The sequence below is a fragment of the Rhinolophus sinicus genome, linkage group LG06, assembly GCF_036562045.2.
Source record: "Rhinolophus sinicus isolate RSC01 linkage group LG06, ASM3656204v1, whole genome shotgun sequence".
Classification (NCBI taxonomy): Eukaryota; Metazoa; Chordata; class Mammalia; order Chiroptera; family Rhinolophidae; genus Rhinolophus; species Rhinolophus sinicus.
This window is the reverse complement of record NC_133756.1, coordinates 61,144,601-61,172,375: the sequence shown is the minus strand read 5'-3', so window position 1 is coordinate 61,172,375 and position 27,775 is coordinate 61,144,601. Positions and strand designations below refer to the sequence as shown.

At 38.3% G+C, this 27,775-nt stretch overlaps 1 protein-coding gene across 5 annotated transcripts in view; it reads left to right on the top strand.

Annotated features, from left to right (window-relative positions):
* The window catches only part of RNF144B (ring finger protein 144B), a 168,817-nt gene that overhangs the window by 125,221 nt on the left and 15,821 nt on the right, over positions 1-27,775 (top strand). For all 5 annotated transcript variants that reach the window (XM_074335176.1, XM_019734276.2, XM_074335175.1 and 2 more), the window contains 3 exons: positions 7,441-7,545; positions 17,362-17,422; positions 26,751-26,955. In XM_074335176.1, coding sequence (XP_074191277.1) covers positions 7,441-7,545; positions 17,362-17,422; positions 26,751-26,955 — 371 coding nt within the window. The remainder of the gene's footprint in view (positions 1-7,440; positions 7,546-17,361; positions 17,423-26,750; positions 26,956-27,775) is intronic.

Below are 27,775 nucleotides of genomic sequence, written 5' to 3'. Positions count from 1 at the left end.
TGCTATTTCAGCCTTTAAAAACTGAGTAGAGGAAAATGAAAGAATTTGAGAAAGAATGGCCAGAGAGGAAGAATGAAAATCAGAGAAGTATGGAATTCTAGAGGCAAGGGAAGAGAACATTTCAAGAAAGCGGGAGTGGTTAAGTGTGTCTTCCGTGGTTGAGGGGTCAGGGAGGAAACAAATGTGTGTTGGATTCATTGACACATGGAGATCACTGACAACTGTGGACAACCACTTGTTAAGTTATAAGGGAGGAGCTGTGATGGCGTTGGGTAAAGGAGTGAGGGAAGTGAGGGCAGACAACACTTTCAAATATTTGATGGTGAAGAGGAGAAGAATAAAGAAGGAAGTAGCTAGCCCGGAAAAGGAGTTAGGGAGGGATGTTTTTCTTGGCTGTTTTATCATTATTTTTCTTTAATTAGGATATTTTTTAACATGTTTAACTACGGAAGAAAGATCCAAAAGGTAGGGAAAAATTCAAGACATAAGAAAGAAAATAGATAATTTCCTGAAAGGCAGGAGGCATGGGGAACTAGAAAATAGAAAATAGTGGACTTGGCTCTGTAAGGCGGATTTGGCTCCTCTGTGTCAAAGGAAGGAAGAAGGGAAGAAGGATGCAGGTGGGATGGGTTTATATGTTTCAGTGATTGGAGCTGAAGGAGTTTTTCACCAAGCTCTTAAGTGGTAGATTCAGGCTTTCAGCTCCAATAGACATCTGAGTGTCTACCATGTGCTAGATCCTGTGATAGATGTTTCTAGGGGATATGAAGAGGATTAAGATATGATCCAGACCCTGACGGAACTCCTAGACTGATGAGGCAGAAAAGGGTTAATAAAAGTGAGCCTGAGGGGGGACTGCCCAGGCCTGCATCCCCTCCCCAGGAACTGCCCAGGCTCATCCCCTAGAAATAAAGCTAAGTTGTCTAAACCCTCATAAAAAGAGGAGATAAGACCCAACTGCTGTTAACTGGTTCTTCACACATGCGCAAACTGTTAAAATCTGCCCGTTAGTTGAACTCTAGCCTAATTATAATGTAACTAGAATGGAATGAACATTAAGGCTTGACCCCCACTGTGGGTTTTCTATATGCATTCTGGGTAAGAGCATGCGCGGAAAGAAACTAGTTATGTAACTAACATATGTCAATCAAATTACCTCAGTCTATACGTCACATCTCCTGCTGCAAGGAAACTTACCTACCCTTTCCTACACAAGAAAAAGCTAACCTAAAGTTAGGTGCAGTTGTCTGCCCTGGCAACTTCTATGAATAAACTTACTTCATTGCTCTCCTCATTTCAGGCTGAGTCTGTGAATTTTTTTCACCTTTTGCGAACGACCAGGGATGAATTCCAATGACATAACATAGACTACTGGGGAGACAACCTAGTACATAGACACCTGCAATGCAGGGTGATACGCGCTGCACTGTTGACGTGAACGACATACTTCAATTGTTAACATCTGGTGTTACCTAAGGTGGTGATGAGAATACTGGAAAGTAGGGAGGAAGAGCCGAGTCTTCTGGAGAATTGGGGGAGGGGTGTGGTTGTATAGTTTATAAAATTCTCTTTGGATAGTTTGCTGTTCTGATAAGTCCTCAAGAGAAGATGCCATACCACCAGCCCTACTGCCATCAAGAATCACAGTGTTCTAGTCCTTTTGATGGATTTATAGGGTTTCCTTTTTGAAGGGGAAAATAATTGGAACCCCAATACTGAGCTATTTTAAAATTACTTTTCTTATTCTCTCACTGAAACTTATATAAGCATAACACAAGGTATAAGCACATGTAGACTTAGTATCTCTTAAATGAGACCACGTATAAGCTGCATATTAACCAAAATTATAGACCAACAAAATTTAAGTTATTATTGATGTAATGGGTGCTATTAATATTTAGTTTCCACTCAATCAGTTTTTATAGGTAGGCTCTGAGCTTGGCATGTTCCAATGAATAAGAGGTAATTCAATGATCTAGCCACTTTTCTGTGTTGGAATCACTAAAAATCTTGACTTATACAGTTTTCACTGTGGCCAGATACTTCCATAGTATTTCCATCTGCCCGTGACAATGATCGCATTCCTACCTGGCAAAGCAAGCCTGTACCACAGACACAAATGTGAGCATTAAAATTCAGTGGAAAGGGAGTATTCCCTGAGGTGGTCCAAAGTATGCTTTTATCAATATTATTAAATGAACATAAAATGGATAACAACCTTGCCAAGAAGAACGCCTAGGATCCCAAGAACACACCTTTGCACCTGGTTTGAAAAGTACTGCGCTAGCTGGGCCTCACAGTGCTGTGAGAGCAGATGGGCTGGGCATTGTGCCAGACTGGGGACAAGGCAAGGAAGGCTTTCTCGAATAAGAGCCGCTTAAGGATGAGAACTGTAAAACTAAGATCTCTTTTTCACGGCGCTTACAGCTTGTTTCATTTGAGGCTTCTTTTCAATCATCTGGCACCAAGTTTTCCTATCCATCCTCTGATGTCCTATGTAGTTAGAGGGGCATGAAGGTCAATCCCATCACTGGTAATATCATATTTGTGAAAAGCCAAGGTTTCTGAAAGGGTTCTTTTTAAAAAACAGTTTTAGAATCATACCATACTGGGATACAACTTACTGCCTAGCTATAGATTACTGATTTATTTGAGTTTTTCAAACCATTATGTATTTCCAAATCAGGATGCTTTTGGAGTGTTAAAAGTCTTTTGAATTGGGAGAGAGACACCATGTTGACTTTACTAATAATTTAACTCAACAGCATCCAACAAAGAAGGCTTTAGTCTTGGATCATGTGTAGAGATCATAGTCTGAACTGGAGGAAGCAGAATATTGGCCTCGATAGAAGATGTTATTTAGAACACTCTTGAGACATTATGCTGTAATTGTGTATGGAGGCAGAGATGTGTTAGTCTACATTTTATTAAGTATTCATTTTAGTGTACTTCATTGTACCAGGAATGATCAAAACCAAACTTTTAAACTCTAGACCTGCCTATGTGTTGGCCTTCAGGTACTTTCCCCTTCATCACCTTCCTTCCCACCCATGGCTGAGTTACGGATGGGAAACCCAAGGTCAATACTTCACCAACTCAGCTTCAAGCCAAGTGGGCTGCCAGCCCTTCTTGGACCTCGTTCAGAACTCCAGAACCTGCATCCAGAAGCATCCAAGGGCCTGGGGACCATTTTAAACTTTCACCTAATAGTACCCATAATCTCTTTCCTCCCAACAATACCTATTCTCCTCTTACCTCCCCTTCCCACTGTTGTGAGACTAATCCCCAGGAGTCACATCTGTTTGGGGACTTTCCTGTCTGCATGCCTGCCTATCCGTTTTCCAGTTACACTTTATGTTTGCATATCTCTTTTCACTTTTCATTGTATTTTCATGTATTTACCCTCATGAAAGACTCTCCATTTCCCTGAGAGTAGGCTAGGCATATGGTATTGTCCCACGTTATAACTGAGAGTGCTGTACCTGGATAGTTAATAACTTGCCCAAGCTGCCGAGGAAACTTTAGAGCTTGTACTTCAGTCTTAATTATTAGTATCCAGTTCCACTGACTATTCATTGCATTTTTTTTCTTAGAGAAAAATTTTCAGAAAGGTTATATTTAGTGACAGAGAAAGAGTAACTATATCGTAAATATATACGTCTATATGTACACATATGTATATTGTTCTTCGTTGGATCTGTAGGAGCTTTTCCTAAATGTTGTAGCCCTTTTTGCCTTGTCCACCTAATAGATGAAAACACCTATGAAGAATACCCTTTGGTACATTGGAAAAGTAACACCCCTAACAGGTCTAGGAGAAAACTCTTTCTGGAAAGGTTCCATTGTGCGTAATTCATAGGTTCTCAGTGTTGGAGAGAGAATACAAGTCATCTGATTCACCAAGTGTTTGATGATTAAATCCTTGGTTAGATCCCATTTGAATCCTTGAGGGCTGTAGAATGATTTTTAAGGAACAATCCTTATTACTATACATGACACAGCGTGGCCAAAAAAAGTTTCCGTGTTCTACCAAACTAATTAAGTGAAATGTTGACCATTCAAAAGAAAAGTTGTTTCTTTCTTTGGTCATCAGGATTTTTGAAATGTTCTATTTGAAACATTTCCCTTAGAACTTGTTAGCTGTTACGGAAATTGCATATTTAGACATCTGTTTAATGCTATTGTTTATTGGAATGTAATCTTTTTCCGATGTGACTAAATGATGGTTGTTTTTTTTCCCTCTTTCTGTGTTTCTCTGTCTTTATTTACAAGCTGGATTCCAGTTTCTGCCAGAATTGTTAACCATTTACTTAACGTTTGGTTCATGTAACATGCCCGGGGATTCATGTGGATGTTTTCAGTTCTTTTGTGCTTTAGCCAGAGGTTTTTGAAGAAGAGCAGGAGAGTTCAAGATTACATTTTTAGTGAAAGCTAAATGAAGACATATTATGAACCTAAGGTACTTGAAAATTCAGTAAGAAGAAGTAACTAGAGCTGGTTGTTTTCCTTCTTTGCCTTTGAATAGACATGCAGGCCCCTAGTGATGGAGAGTCATGTGCCTGCTCTGACAAATCTCTTTCTTGAACCAGTGTTTCTTAGAATTTAAAACAAGGGTACATAGGTTATATATGCTTACACCCTGTAGTTGGTGTACACAGCTCTAACTCCTCTCCTAAAATCATGGATCACGCAATATTGTGGCCAGGAGAGTACTTGTGGGAAGTTTAAAAATTCATTGCATTTATGTATTGTGGGTGCAGTGTACCTCCAAACATGACATTAGTAAATGGAACATCCAATCTAAACTCTTGGGAAAGCTTAGATTTCAACTTCTCAAATTTGTAATATAAGTGGAAATGATTTGTGTGTGTGTGTGTGTGTGTGTGTGTGTGTGTGTGTGCCTATAAAGACTCACATAGTCGTTTTAGTCCCTATTTAACCATAAGCTTTTTCTATAGAGCCAAAAAATTCTAAGGAGAAGCCTGAATAGAGGTATGTGGGATGTTCTCTCACAAATATTTGTTCTGTTTGGAACTTCTCTACCATCGGTGGCTTAACTGGTCCCCTGCAGGGAGTGGAAAAAGGATAATCTGAGAAGGTCAAAGGATTAACATTTCCCTTCAAAGTTTTTGATAGAAAGTCTAAGACCACCAGGTGAAGGAGAGTAGAAATATGACCAGATATTCAGCAACTGGTAGATTTTCAAAGGGCATCCATATATAAACTTTCAGGTCTGTGTTTGTGTGTGTGAATGTTTTAAACCCTGTGAGGTAACCATACAGCTATTATTGTCCCCATTTTAAAAATTAAGGGAAGCAAGTCTGGGTCTTAGTTTAAGTAATGTTACCATTGTCTCCTGACAGTGGTGCTGGGGCTAGAGCCCAGATATTAGAATTTGACTGACGTCATACATAGCACTGTTCACTTTGTTTTCCTCAGATACCTTCCCCTTGAGCCTAGAGACCATACATTTTCAGAGTCTTTCTACTTAAATTTCAAGTAGCAGCTGTGGTGACCGAGGCAGTAGCACTGGAGTCTGTGTGGCAGATGGAAGGCTGAGAGGTTCTCAGGAGCAGAGTGGGGTGGACAAGTCTTCCCATCATTTATTCATTTATCCCTTGGTAGGACACTCCTTTTTGTGAACCACCTTGCCGTTTCTCTTGAGGTTTTCCTGCCCATTGAATTTCTTCGCCATATTTCCTTGCTGCTGCTCTCTCCAGTTTACCACTTTTCTTAGCACTGAAGACCATGTTTGCCATAGTAACTCCTAGCAAAAGTGATTGTTCACTCTTGTCTTGAACAAGAAAGTTAAAGTTAAAATATAGTATCTATATTGCAGTCAACTGTAGGGGAAGAGTAACTTAAGGAGACCCCTGCTTCCAGGTATCTTTTATGCCCCAATTCATACTAAATCATGAGCACTTTCTCATGTCTTTAAACATCATTTGAAAATATTTTTCATGATTCTTCAGCATTCCATTACACGAATTTAGCATAATTTATTTACATGTTCTTCTACTTTGGATATTTAGGTTATTTTCTAGTTTTGTTTTTATCGTGATGAACATCATAGAAAAAAAATGGACTCCTTGGAGAAGGGAATTATTAAGTACTTGAAGAGATACAAATCTGGTTTAAATGGTTTGCCCTAGTCGTTGATTCATTAGTATATTGTAACAGTAATTTCAATCAGAGAAATACATGATTAGTTTTTTTGAAATAATACAATTGTGATATTATTTTTATTTTCATATGGGGAAAATGAATAAAGATGATCAATGAAAGGAATAGATTTCAAAATTATGTCATCAGTAGTCTGACCATAGAATTTATTTAATAGTTAAGGTTTTATAAAAGGTTGGTGCTTTGGCAGTACTTTTAGTGTAGCAGGTTGATACATAAATGTATAAATCTGAAAGATCTGAACCCAATTATAAATAATGATCTCTTTGTGAGAGTCATTATTTCATGGACTAGCTTATGGATTTTGGGACTGTCCTTCTCAAAAACATTTGAGGTTGATTTTTTTCATCATGCCTATAGAAAAGAGCTGACCAATTAGGAGCAAGCTGGTAGAAATTGAGGAGCCAACTTTCAGATATCTGAAGAGTTTTATCTTCTGGAACTACAGCGTTCAGTTTCCTATGAGCATGTGGGGATGGGTTGGGAGGGAGAAAGGAGGTGTTAGAGGTCTCCATAATATCAGTTCTGTCTCCAGCTTTCTCATTCTGACTCGTACCTCCACACCCTGCCCAAGATCCAGGTGCAACAGGCAATGAGTGGATCAAGTTTGTCCTCGGTGTTCTCCCTCGTCTCTCTGGGTTTCTTTTTTTCTATCTAATTTTTCCTTTCCCCAGGTTCTACTCATCATAGCATCTACCAAGGCCCATAATTTTGGGAAAGTCTCATTCTCCCAAATTGTCTTTGAAATTATCTTTTCCAGGTGTATTTGCTGTTACGGGTGTTCCTGGATAAGTCAGTGCCTTACTCTCATTTTGATTTTGTTTCGCTAGCTGAGCACGAGGGTCACAGTTCTACTTTGGGGCAAACTTTGAGGGGGAGGACCACTAGATAAAAATGAAATTAGGCAGTCACATAAGTTTAAAGAAAAAAAAAGTAAAAAGAAGACTTTAGCCATTAATGTAACAGAGTGTTTCTCCTTTTCCCAATGTACAATGGATAAAATGTGTGAGCATACAGGAATTTCACTTGTTGCTTTGAATAAACTCACTATTCTTAGGATGAAGTCATGCATAATTAATTGCCTGTCTCTGCATTCTCTCCTCAGTGATGGCTCTTAGTATCCACACATGTGATAACTTATATTTCCCCGAGTGCAAGAGCCCCAGGACTGCCCAGTGAAGAAGAAGAGGCAGTGGTAGTTTTGTAAGCTTTGCCCTACTGTAATGTGGTGAGTAATTGTCTTTTTTCTTCTTCTAGTGCCTGAAACAGTATATGCAGCTGGCAATCCGAGAAGGATGTGGGTCTCCCATCACTTGTCCTGACATGGTGTGCCTAAACCATGGTACGCTGCAGGAAGCTGAGGTATGGATGAGTGCCTTCCCCTCTTTCCTGTTGACATTGTTTCCTAGGATCTTGACTCTGATGTACTTCCTTCCCAGGGAGTCAAGAAACAAAAGACAGAGGTTAATGTCTTAAAGGAGTACTTTATAGCTACATACCTTTGGATTCTCTATAATTAAAACTGTTATTCCCTCCGTTCTGATTATAAATGCTATCTGAATGTTGAAGAAGCTCTAGAATAAGCAAAGGCGTAGAAATCAAATTTATCAAATGTGAGGTTTGGAAGCTGAAGAGTGAGTGGTCTTGTGATCTTTAATACGCGAAAGATAAACAGATGACAGATTAGTCACAGGTATGGACTAATAAACTATACATTTGATTCTATGAAGGTAGTCTGAGTTGAACTATTTCCAAAGGCAGAAAAAGCCTTTCATTTAGTCTTTATCAGGCATCAGAAATGCCCTTTTTGAGTGAGTTCTTTCATTTTCGTAAGACTGTGATATATCTCTTTCCTTTGTTTCTTCAATCCCCAATCAGTAGCTTGTCCTTAATTCTGTTTTTAATCTTTAGATCCTGCTCACTTTAAATCAGAATATAACCAACTCTTGTCCATTCTTAGGGGCTTGGTAAGAGTCTCAAAGAGGTTTCAAGAAACAGATGAAATAAGTTCTTCATTCAGCAAACACATCACCCCTGCTGTGCATCAGGCACTCTTCCAATTGCTTTCTGAGCCAGTGTAGTATCTAATCCTTTCAATGAACTTGTAAAACTGAAGCCTAGAGCATTTAATTAATTTCCCAAAAGTGCATATCTAAAAAAGCAGAAGAGCTAGAATCTAATCCTTTTTGACCACCATAACTATATCGCTTTAAGAGTAGGATAAAGGACTTGAAGCTCAGTAGTGTGTGTGTGGAGATATATATGTGTGCATATGTATGTGTGTGTGTATGTGTGCCTGTGTATGTATATATGCATGTTTTGTTACAAATATATATGCTTTTACATATACATTTTTTGCTTTGTAAGCCAGTCAGATGTTATAGACCATTTCTGACCTACTGGCCTCTGGGTGTCCTGTGTTCAGCTTATGGAATATCAGCTAAGTGGTACAAATGAGCTTTAGGTGGTTTTTTTGGGGGAAGAATCAAAGGAATACATAATGGTTTAGAAGTGATTCATTTTAGGAAAATCATGAAATAATGGGTTTTTTGATAAAAATGTGGTTTTGAATATGTAAAGCCTGTGATGAGTGATATTGCTTATTTTTGTGAGTCATGGGCAGAAGGGAATTAAAGTGGGGAAAGATTAGATTAGTTACCAAGAATCTTATTGGTTTGTGCAACCCAGAAATCATTTTTAAAATGAGGCTCAGGTATGCAGGGACATCTTTCTATGCTTAATCCTTCTAAGAAAGATGCTTTCTTTGGCTTTCTTCTCTGATGATCAGACATGAGACTGAACAAAAGTGCATAGTCTGCTGGGCCCTGTTGCAGGCCAGCATGGAGAGCTGAATACGACAAGCCTAGTGCTATCCTCCTAGTGCTTCTGATCGAGCACAGACATGTTGAACTGATAAGGAGTCAGATACCGTGTTTCCCTGAAAATAAGACCTAATAGGACCATAAGCTCTAATGCATCTTTTGGAGCAAAAATTAATATAAGGCCAGGTCTTACGTAATATAATATAATATAATATAATACCCAGTCTTATATTAATTTTTGCTCCAAAAGGCGCATTAGAGCTGATGGTCCAGCTAGGTCTTATTTTCGGGCAACAGGGTAATCATAAAAGTGGAAAGCGTGAGATGGAGCGGGCAACAGGAGCTGTGTCTCAGATGAAGTCTTACTTAATTCCTGTATGCAAAAGCTAATAAACATAAATGAACAGTTTGGTGAAGTTTCACAACAAGCCTTTGAAACTAATCACAGTCCTGCATTCTAGGCTTGTGGTGTCCGATCCGGTAGCTACTAACTACGTGTGGCTATTTACAATGATACTAATTAAAATTTAATAGGAAAAAAAAAAGCATTTCTTTGGTGGCACTAATCCCATTTCAAATGTGCAGTAGCTGCATGCAGCTAGTGGCTACCAGATTGGACAGCCCAGTATAGGACATGTTCATCATAGCAGAAAGTTCAATTCCATAGTGTTGTTCTAGACCTTTCAGTGACCATTAGCTGCTGACACCTTGGACATCAAATGTTAGCGCAAATGTGTTCAGACAAGTCAGTGAAGAAAGGCTACCGTTTGTCTCACAGTCCTCTAGAACAGAGTTTCATTTCTCTGCTTTTCTTAGTAGAGACATTTTCTTTTCATATCCCCCCATAATTCTTGTCTCCTTTTTAATCATCACCCTTTTCCCATTGTATCCATTCTCATTCACGCCTTCCTAGTTCTGATTCCATTTACCCAGTTTTACTCTAAAAACAATTTTACTTTTTAGGCTGTATTAAAACCAAACAAACACAGGATAGCTCTTAAAAATTACAAAAGGGAATTTGAAAAAACAGAACAAAAACATATTCCAAATGAAACTATGTTATTTATTAAATTTTCCGAAGTCTGCTTCCCATTAGATGAGTAAGAAGAAGACACTCCAGGGCATTAACGGACCTTTCTTTACTTATTGGTCTTGCTAAGAGCCTGACTGAAGATGGGCAGGAATGTACAGTAATCATGTTTTCAACAAACTTGCCAAGATTTTTTTTTTCCAGAATAAAAATACATGGTAGTGGTGGTGGTGGTGATTATCTCTCATTTTGAACTGAGAAATGAATATACGACCATATTGGAATATTGGCAGCTTCATGAATTTATATGGAACTACTCCTTTCAAAGCAAATACCATACACACATGAACTTCAGTTATACCACCTTCCTTTCTGCCTTGCTTTGCATCAAGGTTTCCTCATATATAGTTATTATAATACATAGCTCTTAATCAAAATATCACTTGAGTATATGACAATGGGGCTTATCCACGTTATGCTTGGCTGGATTCTATCTCCATGGCTACTTTTTCCGCCTTTAAAAAAAATTATATAGGTAACATGTAAATATACTTGTTAAAAATAATTCTGGTTAAGGCTCAAGTTCCCTTTGTCCTGCTGCTATTTCTATTACAAGATATGGTTCTTCATCATTCATTGTCTTATAGAATGCATATAAGTATAACATTTCTTCTCTCCAAAGAACACTGGGCACTGAAGCTCTTTCCTCTGTGTGCTTCCTTGCGTGTGGGTCTAGTTCACACAGTTGGCTGTGCTCCATCTGTCTGCCTCCTGCAGGCGTTAGGTCCTGCCCGCCTTCTTAATACTTCCAAATTGGCTCAGCTGGGGCGCTGCGTCTTATTTATCAGGCTTAGCATCATCAGCAAAGCATTTAATGGCCAGTTCAAGTGCTGTTTGCTTACGCAGGAAACAGTAGGAAAGGCAGCTTCCCCTTCAATGTCATGGAAGCTGGTGGGAGGCAGAGCCTCTGGAGGACTTGTGGCTAGAGATGCTCCACCGGGAGCCAGGGAAAAATAAAACTTTCCTTCCTTTTGTCATCTGGTACTTTCAGCTTTGGTTCAGAGATTTTCTAATGTACTTGATTCAGGCATCTTGCCCAACATGGAATTAAGAAAGGCAGGACAGATTGTTCTGATAGCATGAGTTTAGGCAAGGCCTTTCCTGGAAGTCAGTAGCCTTGTTGAAAAGGTGATAACTTGAAGAAGTTCCCTTACAGTGTTAGGAAGTATTAGGTTGGTGCAAAAGTAACTGCGGTTTTTGCAATTATTTTTAACCTTTTAAGCCACAATTACTTTTGCATCAACCTAGTAGCATATCATCACTTACTGGGAGAGCCTGAACCATTGGTCTGGACCATGTAAAATTTGAGTGGTGAGCGCACAACCCACTTAAGTTGTACCTACCATGACATTGCCTGAGAAATTAAACTTCTTCCTGCTGTCAGTGGAAGGCAGGGAACAGCTTGTCACCCACCAATCCTCCTTCTAAGCCCTGGAGCACTGAAGTGACAAGCCTGCCTTTTACTGCTAGTGCCACAGTGTGCACCAGACAAGGATGGCTGCAGCTGCTCTTGCTGAGAATGGGGTCCAGAATTCTAGGAAGGGATTAGTGTAGGGCACTCTGGAGGACTAGGTTAGAGGGATGGTGGAGGGTGGGAGTGCAGTGCTAGGGAATTTGAAACTGCATTTGCAAAAGAAACAGTTTTTACTCCTTTCTTTGAGGATGGCTTTGGTAAAGGCTGCTGGAATTATAGAGCTCCCTGTGTTCCCTCCAATCACCCTTCAGCATTGCCTCTTTTCCACTTGCCACCTCTTAACCCTCTTCCCATTGATCACAGTGTGAAGCTGGGGCCCAGGAAAGGTGAGGATGCCCAGGCAAGGGGCCATATTTCTGTAACTGGGGTTTCAGGATCTGAATGAGAACGGGTTGAGTCTGTCGGTAATAATAACCATTGGTTGCAATTTATGTTGGCTGGAGAAGAGTAAAACTTTGGAAGGGCGAAGGACAAAGGAATCTTTTATGCCAGAGTGAATAGATAGCTTTGAGATTCTCAGCTGAATTGTGTTTTAGAACGTTTAAAACTTTGTTTTAAAACTGCATATAAGTGGAGAATAATATTTTTTAGTTTCTCCTTTAACTGGAAGCAAGTGGAAGAAAACTGAGCAGCAGTGGTTTGAACGTGTCACCTGGATGCGCACACAGGCATATCCCTTTCACCCTAGATGAGCAGAGGGAGAAAAGGCAGGGGGTGATGTGGGAAGATGGAAAGGAAGCATCTGCAGAACAGGTGAAAAGCGGATAGATAGCAAAAGCAGCCCTCTGCAGGCAACTGTGAAAAAGATTCCTGACCCTGGAATTCTAGTCAGCCCTACCCTTTGCTTCCCCAGTGGACCCTGCCATCTGACTCTAACATAATGATGCTTTCTTGTTTCTTCAATCAGGATTTGCTGTGTAGTTTGTAAGTAAGAAGATGAGTTTGGTTTATTACACTTAAGTGAATGTGCCAGTTTTTTTTTGTTTTCTTTTCTGTTAGGAAATACAGTTCTTATTTTCTGGGTTGAGATAGGAAACATTCTTAGTTTCTGTATTAATGTGATTGGACACTTAACCCATGAGACTAGTACTGTTTCTCTTGCCAGTAGTTTTGCAAGTCATAGCAGCTCAAGATTTGCCAAAACCTTGACATGCTGTACTGATCTACTAGGAGTTAGTTCCATCTCCAGATATACTGGCCTGTTGTATTTCATGTTCAGCCTTGTCCTTTAATTTTTAAAAGCAACTGTAGCAGAGGTATGATTTAAAGGGCCAAACCAAGTGAAGTCTGGGTTTTCTCACCACTCTCCCTGCTCCCTCACCCTTGTCTTCTGTGCTGGCTTTCTAGACTTTGAGGGGCAGTACTTACATGAAGCCGATCCCTAGCTTCTTTCTATGATTTAACCATTTCGTTTTCCTAACTAAAAGACTATATGTTGTATTAATCAATATTTCTTGTGGGAACACATGCCACTTTCAGCATAAATGCTTCTCTAGCAAGCAGGCTCCCCTGTTTACACCCTTTTTATCTTTGATTTTTCTAGGACTAGTTTCAATGTCAGTGGTGAGGTCTGCTCAGATATTATGGTCATAGTAGATAATGGTAAACAGGGTATGCCTCACTTTTGATTTCTTCTCAGTTGTGGATGTATCCAATTCACTGTTAGGTATAACAGCTCCAGCCCCTCCCACGTGTAGGTATATTCTAACTTCCCTGGTTAGGCTCTGCTATAGGAGGAATGGAATGGAAAGTGAAGACTTTCAGCAGAGTAGGAACTGGGTTCTAATAAGTATCCCCAGGTTTATTTTTACCAGAAAAAAAAAAAAGATGGTGATTATCAGTAGTTAGTAACTTTTCATTGTTATTGTTCTGATATTATTGCTTTTGTTCTATTAAAATGAAACTGAATTTATTTTCTCATTGAATTAATTTTTTTTTTCTTTTTGGAAAGAATTTCTAGAATGATAATGAGGAAAACTCTTCCATACTTGGATAGGATGAGAGAGAAATTTTTGTTTAACAGGTAGATTAGCCAAATTTCAAAGGAGAAATAGCAAAAAACAACTTTAAATCAGGTTAAGTATTTTTTTTAGTAGTTGAACTGAGGGAAGTAGTCTTTTGATCATTGAGAAGATATATATCTTTGTTTCTACTGCTTGAATATGGATTTGGTTCTACTGCTTGAATATGGATTTGGATTAGAAACCACGGAGTAAAGTAAATATCAGTAGTCCATACTGACCTAAACAAATAAATGGGGGAGAAGGCACAGTTCTTCCATACAGTAGAAGTCTAATGAACACATACAGAGTGAGTGATGGATATAGAAAATCATCATTAAGCTAATAACACAGTAATAATTATCATAGGCAAGAATTATCGATAGACACAAAAAGTAGCGGGCAAAGGTATGATGAAAAACAGGATATTTGCAGAATCTCCAAATATCTCCCTACAGGATACTTGTTGATTACAAAGGGTGGAGCATCCTGGCAGATACCACCTTAACCAAGTTAGAAAGTTAACAGCACCAGTGACGAGACAGGTTGCCCTCATGTACCTCCCGATCACACAATATTACTTCTGTGATCTTCTTGCCAAAAATGCACAGTCTTAACCTAGTCATGAGGAAACATCAGACAAACCCAGATTGGAGAACATCATACAAAATAACTGGCCTGCACTCTTCAAACATGTCAAGGCCATGAAAGGCAAACACAGACTGAGGAACTGCCCCAGATTCGAGAAGGCTAAGGAGACCTGGGAACTGAATGCAGGGTGGTAGTCTCAGCTGGATCTTGGACTGAAAAAACAACAACATTGTGGGGCAATTTGTGAAATCTGAATAAGGCCTGCAGAGTAATTATTTTGTATCAATGAAAATTTCATTATTTTAATTATTAACTATGGTTATGTAAGGTGTTAACATTAGGAGACATTGGGGGGATGGGATTTAGGAACTGTGTACAATTTTTGCAACTTTTTGTAGGTCTAAAATTATTTCAAAATAAAAAAGTTAAAAAGGAATGTCCTGGTATGATTTTGAATGATTTGGAATTTCTCTGTTGGCAGGAAGAGGATAATTGCATACCACAAGACAGCTCTTACAATCTCTTATTCTCTAGGATTTTCAGTTTCACAATCAATTTTAGAGTCCTTGTGAGTCGTTTTTTTTTTTTTTTAATGTTTTTTAAAAAGGCGTAGCCCTTTAACCTGTGGCCTGATTGAGCCTTCAATAATCATCCTAAAACATCCCAATTTTATAATTTTAAAAGACCTTGAGCAATAAGGACTTAGTTCCAAATGACAATGGAACCGGGAATTAGTTATACTTTGGATCTTTTTTTTTCCTTTTTTAAAAAATCTGATCCAGCTTTCTCTCATCTAAAGCCAAAAGTGAGATAGAAACATTGTGGCAAATTGCTCTAATCTGTGAAATCCAACAAATGATAAGATCAAGGAGTAGATCTTTTTTAAAATTTGTGATGTTTATTGTCTCAGGAGTAATTTAAGTCCCTTGCGGGCAGTTTCTGTCCTCCTTCCTCTTTTGTATCCCTAGGTTTCCAGCTAGTGCTTTACCTATAGTAGACTGTCAGTGGGTCCGTGGAGAAGATGCAAGTCTAAGTGGTGGGGATGGGGAAAAGAATGGTGTGTTTGGGGAATTATCTTTATTTCAAAAGTATCAAACAGAGTGAGGAATGATAGAACTAATTTTTTTTGTCACACATTTCAATAGAAAAATTAATTTACCTTAGTAAGCCTTAATTCCATATAAACATTCGACCTAAAAAAATAATAATAAATAGGAGATTCAAAATAGAGTGAAAGAGAAAAAAATTGGAGACCTCTGACCTCCCCGTTGGCAGTAATGTGTCCTCTGATGAAATTTATGTGTAACCTTAAACATCCACCTCTACTGTTGTTGACTTTTTATTGCATTAATTTCTGTCATTTTTTTCTCAGTATTTCATCTGTGTCTAAAATATTTTATGTCCTGTTTGTTTTGACTTTTATAAACTGTATTTGACTCAGCTTGTCATTGAAAATCATCAGAATTTGTAGGGGTTGATTTTGAGGGGTTTGAAGAAATTCTTCATCAGTCCAGAAACAATTTTAGATGGTGTCAAGTAGAGTACAGAAGTGTCCCATAGAATCAAAAACCTCCGATAGGTTGTTTTTTTGGGGGGGTGTTAAAAATAGACTTATATACTATCACTAAGGTCTCTCGGCCCAGATAGTATCATCCCCCAAGTCACCTTGGCCCAAAAGTTGAAGTAGTATTAGATTATTTGTCTTCCACCTAAAATGAAGCAATGTCTAGGTCAGGAGCTGAACTCTGATTCCTGATTGCCTCCCACGCTTTCACTTGCCTGCACCTTCTGTCTCCAACTCTGCATTTTATTTGAGACACCTTTGTCTTTTAGGGAACCTGTCCAGGTAGTATTATAACAGATGAAACAAAAGTGGCTTTCACTATAATAAAAGTCTAACCATACTTTTAAAAAATTACGGTAAAATACACATAACGAAATTAACCATATTTTTTATAGTAATTGCTAATGAGCATTTTTTTAAGGTGCCAGAACATTATTCTCCCAGCTGGAGAAAAATATTATAATTAAATTTGTTTTACCACACTTTGCTTGAAATGGAGAAGATGGAACTTGCCTGTTTTATTGCTCTTCATGTATTTTAGCTAACTTAGTTTAATTCATTTACAAAATAAACAAATTGATTTTTTTGAGTGTGTATGAGGGGGAGGATTAGATGTTGAATACCTTTCAAAATGTATTATATTTGTTTAGTGTCATTTTAGCTGTCTCATTTTTTCACTTCGGTTTTCTCAAAGCAGACTTCCTTTAGTTACAAGAACTTCCATCGAGACATATGTATACCAAAAAATATGTCATGCCTTAGAGTCAGATTTGCCAAGGCTAAGACTGTGTCCTGTATCAACTTGCTGAATGTCTGGAAACCTACTATCAAATCCTTTGATTTTTCTCAGTTATAAATCTTTTAAGCAATGTGAATGTACTTGCATGTTGACGTCAATGGAATTATTATTTTTAGAATGCCAGTTTAAGAGCAGTTAGTTTTGCCTGTATCTGACTGTGAAATGCAATTTAAAAATGGTTAAAGTGTCATTTGGTTAGATACGAATCATTGTTCTTTACTAGGAAATCTTTGGTTCCCATTTACATCTGAGCTGGAAATGGGAATCTAGCCACAAGGAATGTCTTAGGCACTTCTTTTCTACTAGGGCATGTTTGGCAATGCATGATAACCAAGGGCCCCACGAAGTGATTTTTGTCAGAAGAAATGATTTTTGTATTGCTCAGAAGGTGCTGTTCCCTAGGTGACAAATGAAGTTTTTATCATTTCTGAGGCATTAGCTAACTGGACCTTAATTTTTAAGAGTCCTAAAGCTCAAACTATAACCCTTTAAAAATGTCTTAAATGAATCTCGTGAGAAAAAGAGCATCTTTTCTATATGCACACAAATAATTTAGGAAATCCAAAAATTTCTTTGTCTGGTCTTAGTAGCCACTGATCAAAGAATGGAAGATGGTCAGAGAGTTCTGTAACTGGTGCCTTGAGTGACTCCTATCCATGACAGAGGATTGGGGATGACTTGGGGATTGGTGCTGTGTTCCATGTAGAGAAAAAGAAGTTTGCAAACAAATTGTATAGAGAATATACAATAAGTGAAACAAGAAGGAGAGATCATAAAAGGCTGGTAACTCAGGGCTCCGATGACTGAAAGCTCATCTTTCTATTGTCTTTGTTTTCAGATTGCCTGTTTGGTACCTGTGGATCAATTTCAACTTTATCAGCGGTTGAAATTTGAACGAGGTATGTATGCAGTCCTCTTTTTATCCTGATGATGAATGTGATTTTACATGTGTCATCTTTACGCTAATTTACATGGAAGATGAAGGCCACTGTGGGCTGTCAACAAAGTCATCAGGCACTCCGAAAGAGGAAAACTGTAATTGCAACATAAAATTTCAACTCTCTCTGGCCACAGCCAGAAAAAATACAGACTAGCAGGAAATAGAGCTTTCCTTATATTGTTTGTTTTGTATTTTTACTTTGGCTCACGTGAGAGAGGTTCTGCAAAAGTTGGCTAGTTTCACAGTAACAGTACTATTACTACAAAGGAAAGTGACCTCAAAATTGGTTTTACTGACAATTTTCCTACTCACGAAGATCACTTCAAAACATTAATCCACCCAAACATTTTTACTGCTCCTTATAATATTTACCATTTGTTCTTTTAGTACTACATTTGTAATTATAGTGATGGCTGAGTGTATCATTCTAATGGGATTTACAATGTGCTGGACTAATTTTCTTCCTGTCTTTGGGCTTGGGGTAATTAATATAGCTTTTCCATTTATACTGCCTTTTTATCTGTAGGAATTATTTTGTTTTTTTACTCCTTTTGGCTTCTCATAGATCTTTTTTAGTTGCCCTTTTCCTCCCGTCACACCCTAATATGTTCTTGAACTAAATGGTCTGTGTTTCCATATCTGAGAACTAGAGAATTGTTTCCCTTTAGAACTCTTTGGACCAGTGTAGTCTCATTGAGTATATAAAATAAACATACAGTTTTTGATTGCGAACTTTTTAATCTGGATTCGTAAAAAGTCCAGAGATGAGGATAGGGGGAAAAATGTACATTTATTTATCTTGTGCCAGTAGGTTTGATAAACACAATTACCTTTATCTCATTTAATTTTTGCAACTATCCTGACATATAATTCTTACATGAAAAAAGAAAGAAAACCATGTAGAGCATGAAGGGAGTAAGGGTAGGAATACTTGCGGGGGAGTCACAAGATGGCATTCACTATGTAGAACCAAGATCTGGTTTAGTCTCCTACGCTTATTTTTTTCAGCAAGACAAAAGCAGAATCATTCATTTCTCATGGGTAGGTCATTTAACTAAATTTATAAGACTGATATATTTAGTGAAATTCACTTAAAAATTCTTGGGCTAGATTGCTTGAATTCCATTTTTGCTCTATAGGAAGATGCAGATAGGACGCTAGGAAATAGAATGTTGTCAAACACAGTATCAGAACCAGCAGAGTCAGATGAATTTTAAGTTTAATGGATGAAGATACAGCCTGATGCATCTGTCCTGTGTAGATTCTGAGCTAACTAGAGAAATTAATGATGGGTAGTTTGTATTGGCCCTAATCCATCTACGTGGGATGATTAGATTGAGCATTATAACATCAGAGGCTGATTTGTTGGATGTGATAGCTGCAGATGAGAATGGTGTCAAACATCTGCCCTGCCATGCTCCCACTTTATTCTAATGTCCTCCATTATAAAAATAAATGACTATTGGAACAGAGACATTTTAAGTATTCACTCATGGATGGATGTGGCTGGTAACGAGTGCCATGATTTTGGGCCTCTTGACTGGAGAAAGTCCAAGGAGTTAGGTTGGAAATGGTGAGACCTGTTAGCTCACTAGTTCGCCTCAGTAACCAGGGCTCAGCCTGTTTATGGCACTCCTTTGCCCCATATGTACCTCTCCACCAACCTCCTGCATACCCACCCCACCCCGCTGCCCTAGCTGTTAGGCCTTATTCCTCTTGATCACATTTAGGGACATACTTATTAGCTAAAATGCCTTTTTGTAATTACACCAATTCTAATAGTTCCAGGAATTAAAACTTTCTGTAGGTTGGTTGTCATTGATAAATAACAAGTTTCAGTTTATTTTAAAAAGTGGTGGCTAAGAGCCTGGGTGGGAATGCGGGCTCTGCAGCTTACTAGCCGTATGGCCTTGGGCAAGTTACATAGTTTCTGTACTTCAGTTTCCTCACCTGTAAAATGGGGATAATGACAATCCCTACACCGTGGGTTTGGAATGAGGATTAAGTGAATTAATACATGTACGATAGTTCTTTGAGTGCTTTCTGTGTCTTAGTTTTCAAAATATTAAGTTGTTGGTAATAAAAATGCTAATAACTTCAGAGTAGCACCTTTTACACTAAAGTATACTCAGCAGTTCTCTCCTATATCCTTTTTCCTAAGATTAGATAATCATAACATTCTCTAGGAAATATCCTCATATTGAAATAAATATTGTTAGTGTCTTTTTGTCAGCAGGATTAGGATGTTTGAAGTTATTTGACCATATCCATCGTGTGTGTGTGTGTGTGTGTGTGTGTGTGTGTGTGTGTGTGTGTGTGTGTGTGTGTGTGTTACATTCTTTGAGTTTGGGCAAATTTATAACGATATGTATACACCATTATAGTGTCATACAGAGTAGTTTACTGCACTAAAATTCCTCTGTGCTCTGTCTGTTCATCCCTTCCTCCCTCCCCAACACCTTGCAAGCAAGCAATGATTTTTTTAATGTCTCCATAGTTGTGTCTTTTTCAGGATGTCTTCGAGTTGGAATCATACAGTATGTGGCTTTCTCATATTGGCTTCTTTCACTTAGTAATATGCATTTCAGGGCCGCATCCACCTTTGCAATAGCAATAGCCTTGCCATAAACAAGGTACACATGGAAAGTCATTGTCCGAGACTCTCACTCTTCCCCAAGTAGTGCTTGGTTAGAGGTCACCACAGCTTTGCTTTGTGACTGGGACTTTTGATGTTCTTGTAGTGTTCAGCCCTACTTGTGGATTGGCTTATTTCTTCATTAAATGTGATAATATATTTGGCCTGGTTATAATCAAGTTGGGCAGGTTTTGAAGCCAGTCTGTTTTTTATAGGTGATCTTGCATATCTCTGCTATGATACATTCATTATAAGTTGATCACATAGTATCATTCATACATGGAATTATTTTTTTTTTTACGAGTTCTGGGGAGATGCCCACAAGAGATTCCCATGAATTGACAATTGATTTTGTTATTTTATTTAGTGGATAAAGAAATTGAAAATTGGAGAGGCTGAGACTTGCCTAGGATCACATAGACTGTGTCTAAGCTTCCTGATCTATAAAAATGTTTAAATTCTATAATTTTGTATTGGGGTACTATATATATAATGTAAAATTTACCATTTCACCCATTTTAGGTGTGTAATTCAGTGACCTTAAGAACATTCACAGTGTTTGTACAACCATCACCACCATCTATTTCCAAAACTTTTATTACCCCAAGCAGCAACTCTGTAACCATTAAATAATAACTTCTCATTCCCCTCTTCTCCAAGCCTCTGGTAACTTCTAATCTACTTTCTGTCCCTATGAATTTGCCTAGTCTAGATATTTCATATAAGAATCATACAATATTTTCCTGGCTTATTTCACTTAATATAATGTTTTGAAGGTTCATCTATGTCATAGCTTGTACCAAAACTTCATTTTGTTTTATGGCTGAATAACATTCCATTGTGTGTATATACCACATTTTGTTTATCCGTTCATCTGTTGATGGATGCTTTGGTTGTGTCTACGTTTTGACTATTGTGAATAATGCTACACTGAATATTGGGGTACAAGTATCTGTTTGAGGCCCCTCTTTCAATTCTTTTGGGTATATAGCTAGGAGAGAAATTGCTGGGTCATATGGTAATTCTATATTCGGTTTGTTTGTTTGTTTGTTTATTTATTTATTATTTATTTTAAGTGTGTTTTTCCAGGACCCATCAGCTCCAAGTCAAGTAGTTGTTTCCATCTAGTTGTGGAGGGCCCAGCTCACAGTGACCCATGTGGGGATCGAACAGGCGACCTTACCGCGCTCTAACCAACTGAGCTAATCGGCTGCCCCCTCTCTGTTCAGTTTTTGGAACTACCAAACTGTAAAACTCTGTAATTTAATTAGATATCGTTTACTACGGTAAAGTTTGGAAGTATGTTAAATCTGGTGACCATTTCATTCAATTCCCTCATTTTATAGAAAAGAAAACTGGGACTCAGACATTTGATCTTAGGTGATTTTGGAAGGCAATTTACAATCATGTAATTCTTCATTATTACCCATTACAAATAATTATTACTAGAAAATGGACATTCTGAGTAAGAGTAAATTTAAGTTAATACAGTGCTACATAATGGAATTTACTTGATTAGGGTAATCTTTATCTAAATTATATACCTCATTTTTACATAATAGACCTACCAGCTAGGTGACTTTGAGGTCTATGCCATGAAAACATTTTTTGTGAAACTGTTCAGAAGGGGATCTTGGGATGTATTAAATACTAATATTGTGAATGGGTTGAGCCTGCTTTTCTGGTGTTTTGTGGTACATGTATGACTACGTGTACGGTTTCCTTCCTAAGCTATTCTGTCTTTTTAAATGCTAATACTTCCTCCTCAGCTTCAAGTTTCCTCTACTTTACCATCCAGTTCTTTCTTGTTGATCAGTTTTAAATCTAAAATAGCACCCTCTAGATGTTTCAGCTTTCCTGGGAAAACTGAAATATCTGCAAGACATTTCTAAAGGAGACCCTAAGGAGAGGAACAATATTAAATGTTTGCTGCACCCTTTATGCAGTTCCCTTTCCTCATCTATAAATTAGGTATAATAGTGGAATGATTATCCTAGGGCTCCTGTAGAGAATACATTAGTTAACATTGTGTATCACAATGTCCATTCTGTCAATTGTCAGTGCCATTATTGTTACTGTTGTTATTAATCATCATTGCCACCACTAAATCTTATCTTTTCCTCAGTTTTCTAAATTCAACTAAGAAAGCATCTTTCAGAATCTAGATCATCCTTTGGACTGAGTGTATAGCATAATAATATCATTTCTCTTTTCTTTTTGTCCTTATTCAAATCTTTTTCAGCATGCTTCCATCCTTGTTTTCCTAGATTCTAGACAGTTGTATAGAAATTTGATGATCAATGCAGATTCCTTACACCACCTATCATATCTGTTTCCTTCCTTCATTATACTCTCACTATAAGCATGAATCCACTTTCTCTGACCTCCTCCAAGGAGATCATGACTTGCTGAGATGGAGCATTCAAAGTTGCTGCTTTGAAGAAAAAGGTTTCCATGGTGATAGTGGAAAGTAAAATCTATTTAATAGCATGATTATATTTTTACATAGAGAATGGTATTCTAGGAGTGAAAAAGGCTTGATCCCGTCATATACTCACTAACCCCATTATGCAAACTCCTAACTTCTATGGGTACTAATATAGCAGTAACCTCAAAAGTTGTTTCCCAAAGTTTGAAATTCTGTAATTCTCTTCAACTATCTTGAGAGCAACTCCTCTGCCGATGGCCACCTCTGTTTGAGTATATTTACTGTCACAGATGTTAATTCTAATCAGTTTAACTTAATTGCATTTTAACTATTTGCAGAAGACCTTTGTTCTTTGAGATGTCAAAAAGCAAATTAAGTTTGGCATAATTAAAAATGCAGTGGGTCATAAAAGTTAAAACAGTTTGATTTATTTCAGTGGATGATTAAATTAGCTTGGGTGCCTGGTGTTTCCCGCAATAATAAAAATTCATGTGATGTCTTTTTGGTCATAGCCTCACAATGGTAGAGGATGGCAGAAAAACCACTCATGTGAGTGGAGGGAATACACTACAGAATAACAGACTCCACATATCTGATACGGATAGTTCCAGGTGGGAAAACCAAGGGTCTTGAGTTAAGTTTTTACAAACAAAACAGTCATCAGACATGGTCTTTAGGTTCATGGCAGTTTTATTTTATGAGAATGTTTCTACTTCCCAATACTTGTCAGAATACAGAAGTAGAAAAGAGTTTTAAATAGCATTTCCTGCCTTGCGAAAATTACATGAACAAGCAGTCTTGAGATCAAATAGTCACGGGACTTTACTTCTGTAATCAATCCTAATTTTCATAAGTAAAGTCCAGTGCAAGTCTATGAATTTGTCTATCTCTGATGTAAGTATTTATAATTAACCACTTTTAAGGCAAGTCCATATTAATGTGTTGGGGCACTGTTAGTTGGGGGCTGATTTACACAGACCCCAAGTTTTTCTTTTTCTAGATTTCTCAACTTTTCCCCATCTCAAAATGATGTGAAGCTTCCATCACTGTCAATGCAGAAGAAATTAGTTGAATATGCATTAGTTCATTTTCTTCCAACTTTGGAAAAGAAATTTGAAGGGGGAAGAAAGTAAACCTGAAATGTTAGGTATGTGTGCATTTTGTTTATGTCCGTAATTACTGTGTTACCTAGGCCAAAAGCCGGGAGGTAGAATTGAGTTCACCATAATAGTAATACAAAGTATATTAAAAATCTCCCATTAACCCTGTGGCGCTCCCCTGCCCCTCAGTTTCCTTTTGTTGGTGTGGAGAAAAGAGTGGGCAGAAGACAGCTCTTGTTCATTCTCAGCGATTTGGGCCCACCCAACTGGTCTCCACAATCTGTTCCCTTTTGGCTTGGCTTTTGCGAAGTCCTGTTAGCTGCCAAGAGTGATGCCCGCTCAGTGTTTTTTCATTTTTTGCTAATCTAGCCTGTAGGCCCCACTTGTCGTAGTGTTTTAAATTGTGCTCTTAATGGCATATTGGAATTACAATAATTTAAAAAAAAGTAAACAACTCTTTTAGCTTCTACCGTGCTTCCCCCAAAATAAGACCTAGCCGGACAATCAGCTCTAATGCATCTTTTGGAGCAAATATCAATATAAGACCCGGTCTAATATAATAGTAAAATAAGATTATAGTAATATTATATTATATTATAGTAAAATAAGTATAATATTATATAATATAAGACTGGGTCTTATGTTAATATTTGCTCCAAAAGATGCATTAGAGCTGATTGTCTGGCTAGGTCTTATTTTCGGGGAAACAATGATACTGACTTTTGCTTATAGCTGCTCTTCTAGAAGCAGGGACGAAAGGTAATCTGAAGGACAGGTGCCTTTTCAGTGTAACCTGGCCAGACCTGTATGTCTGGATTCTTGTTCCATCAGGGGAAGCTCCTTTCCAAGAGAGTCCAAGATGCCCTATAAAAATCTCTCTTGGTAGTTTGTTTCTGTTTTCTGGAAGTTTCTGAATGCAGGGCTGAACAATATAGAACTTTGACATTTATTACCATTGTTTACCATTTTATTACCATAGGGAATTGATCTACAGATATTATTTCTTACTTCTGTTATGTCGCTTCATTCATTTACGCAATGAATATTACATTCCAGGTATCTTTCTAGGTCATTGGTTGAATACTGGGATGACTGCATCTAACTGCATCTCTATTTAGGAAATCTTGACAGTTTCATCTTCAAACTATGTTCCAAATTTTCAGTACTTCCATTTCTAACATATAATCCAGTTTATCACCTTGGATTAGATCACTACAATAGCCTCCTAATTGAGCTCTCTGCTGCTACTTTGTTCCGTTAACGTCTATTCTTTCTACAGTAGCCAGAGTCATCTTCTGAAAATGGGAATCATATCATGGCAGTCCCCTGATCAAAATGGCCGTCCCCTTCAATGGCTTCTCATCACATAGGCTTTATCATCGTAATCTGTGACCAGGCCCTTGACTGCCATTCCCAAATTGTCTTCTATGACTCTCCCCTCTGCTCACTTAGTTCCTTGTAAAATTGGACTGCTTTATTACATGTGTAAATCTCTTCTTTTGCATTAGTTGGATAAAAGTTGGAAAGCTTTTGATTGGCTTCTTATTCATGGTTCTAACCTACAGACTTACCTTTATCATCAAACTTTTAAAGACCTATGATTTAGAATGGATGGTAAGTAGATACTTGATGTGGAGGCTTTAGCTCCAAGTTCCATACCAGCCTTCATTTCTTTGGGCTTAGTATTTGTGAAACAGTTGTAAGAGTTTGGATGAAAATATAAATGGTGTGGAAATAAGAGGCCAAGACCTTGGAGCATATATGTGTGTCTCTATCCTTTGTCTTTCTAACCAGCCTGTCTTAAAGTCTTAGGGATCTGAGATGGTTCATCTCTCTTGGGGTCTGAAGATCTGTGAATCATAGGTTTCCCTTTTCTGATTCTATTTGGCCCATCATTCTCTAACCCCTGTCCCCACCTCCCATATTGTTAGATAAGGAAATATATTTAAGGATGCTCCTTTTGAGTGAAAATGTATAATTAGCACAGATCCAATTGTTGCATTTTCTAGGTGAGACATCAATGGAGAATGTTTACTGGAACATTTCTGACTTTCCCCCCCTGATTCTGAATTTGTAAAATTCTTACCTTTAAAACTAAGCTCATACTTAAAACCTTCAAGGTCCCTTTTGCACCACCCTTAGGTTTTCTTTGCCTCCTGTGTGGAAATTTCCAAGAATCACAAACCTTAGGAGATTTAAAACTAGAAACTCATCAGTTCAAAATTTGCAAAATACATTGGTTCAGAGAAAAAGAGGCTACTCTACGCCTCAAATAACATTATATTTCACATGATATGTTCCCTTAAAGGTCATATTATATGATAAGAACACAGGAACTGTTATTGAATAGAAACTGGAAAACTGAACAAGATTTGTAAACATTTGAGTAGAAATGGAATCATCCGTCCCCCAACCCTATCTTCTTTCCTGCACGCCACGTGGATTAGCGGATGAGGTGTATGACTAAACCATCATTTTATGGTCTGTGAAAGTCTCTACCTTTTGTTTTTTTGAGCATGTGGGGTTTTTTGTTTGTTTGTTTGTTTATTTGTTTACAAGTTGTCCCTAAATAATATATTGGTAGGGCAGCAGACTATCCAAATTGACAGCTAATCTGACTTTTTGGCTAAGCCACACTGACACTATTTGGTCCCTAAACTATTTGATTCTTCCTTATTTTTTAATTTCCCTCTAAACAACTGAAGAAACCTCACTACTTATTTTTTAGTGCCCAAAAGGACAAACTCTTTTGTGATTTTTTTTTTCTTTTGCTGTGGTCAATTCTTCATGTTCAATTTTCTTCCAAGATAGTACCCAAAATACTTGTAGAAGGGACTTGAGATTTTTGCCTATTTTGAGTGCTGAAAGGTGAGACATATTCCAAAAGAGTTGTAAATTTGGGTTAGTGAGGACACTGCTTATCTAGTCCATTAGTATCTACTCTAAGAAATGTGGCAGTGCTGCATGACCTTGTAGGTATGGATCCACCAGGAAGAAATCACCACCCTTGGTTGTACAAAGCTTCCATAAATCTTAGACTATGAAAGAGAGTAAATGAAGGGGAGAAAGCCTCAAGTTTGAATGAAAGACAGGTAGACCGTCACATTTTTTCTTTATGCTTTAGAAGTTCATCTGGACCCCTACCGAACGTGGTGTCCCGTCGCAGACTGTCAGACAGTGTGCCATGTCACATCAGGTGACCCAGGACAGCCTGTGCTGGTGGAGTGCCCTTCTTGCCACCTGAAGTTCTGCTCATGTTGCAAGGATGCTTGGCACACAGAAGTCTCCTGTAGAGACAGTCAGCCTGCTGTCCTGCCAACAGAGCATGGGTAAGAAAGGAAATTTGGTCTTTGGGATTATTCACTAGTTTTCTCAGAAATGTCAGACATGTGGCTCGGGGAAGGAGTTATCTAGTGATGGAATTTAGAGTTTGTTATTTACCTGCAGAACTTTCCTGAGAAGGGTCTCAGGATTGGTAAGTTGTTAACAAAGATTAACTGAAAAAGCATTTCTAAGGGGATTTTAGTGATTTACCCTGGAGAATCTTCCCAATACTGCTAAAGTTAGAGTTTGTATGAGTTTTGATTTCTCTTTAGGTAGAGAGGCACACGGTCCACTGGTGCTCAATAGGAAGTCATGGCTTGTCCACAGCCATTTGCTTGGGTACCATAACCACCTACTATTTTTTTTTTTTTTTTTAAAGATTTTTTTTTTTTAATTGGGGAAGGGGTACAGGTCTCCATTGGGGAACAGTGTGTACTTCCAGGACTTTTTTCCAAGTCAAGTGTTGTCCTTTCAATCTTAGGTGTGGACGGTGCTGTTCAGCTTCAAGTTTTGTCCTTTCAGTCTTAGTTGTGGAGGGCGCAGCTCAGCTCCAGGTCCAATTGCCGTTGCTAGTTGCAGGGGGCACAGCCCACCATCCCCTGTGGGAGTCGAACCGGCAACCTGTGGTTGAGAGGTTGCGCTCCAACCAACTGAGCCATCTGGGGGCTCAGCGGCAGCTCAGCTCAAGGTGCCATGCTCAATCTTAGTTGCAGGGGGCGCTGCCCACTATCCCTTGTGGGACTCGAGAAACTGAACTGGCAACCTTGTGGTTGAGAGCCCACTGGCCCATGTGGGAATCGAACCGGCAGCCTTCGGAGTTAGGAG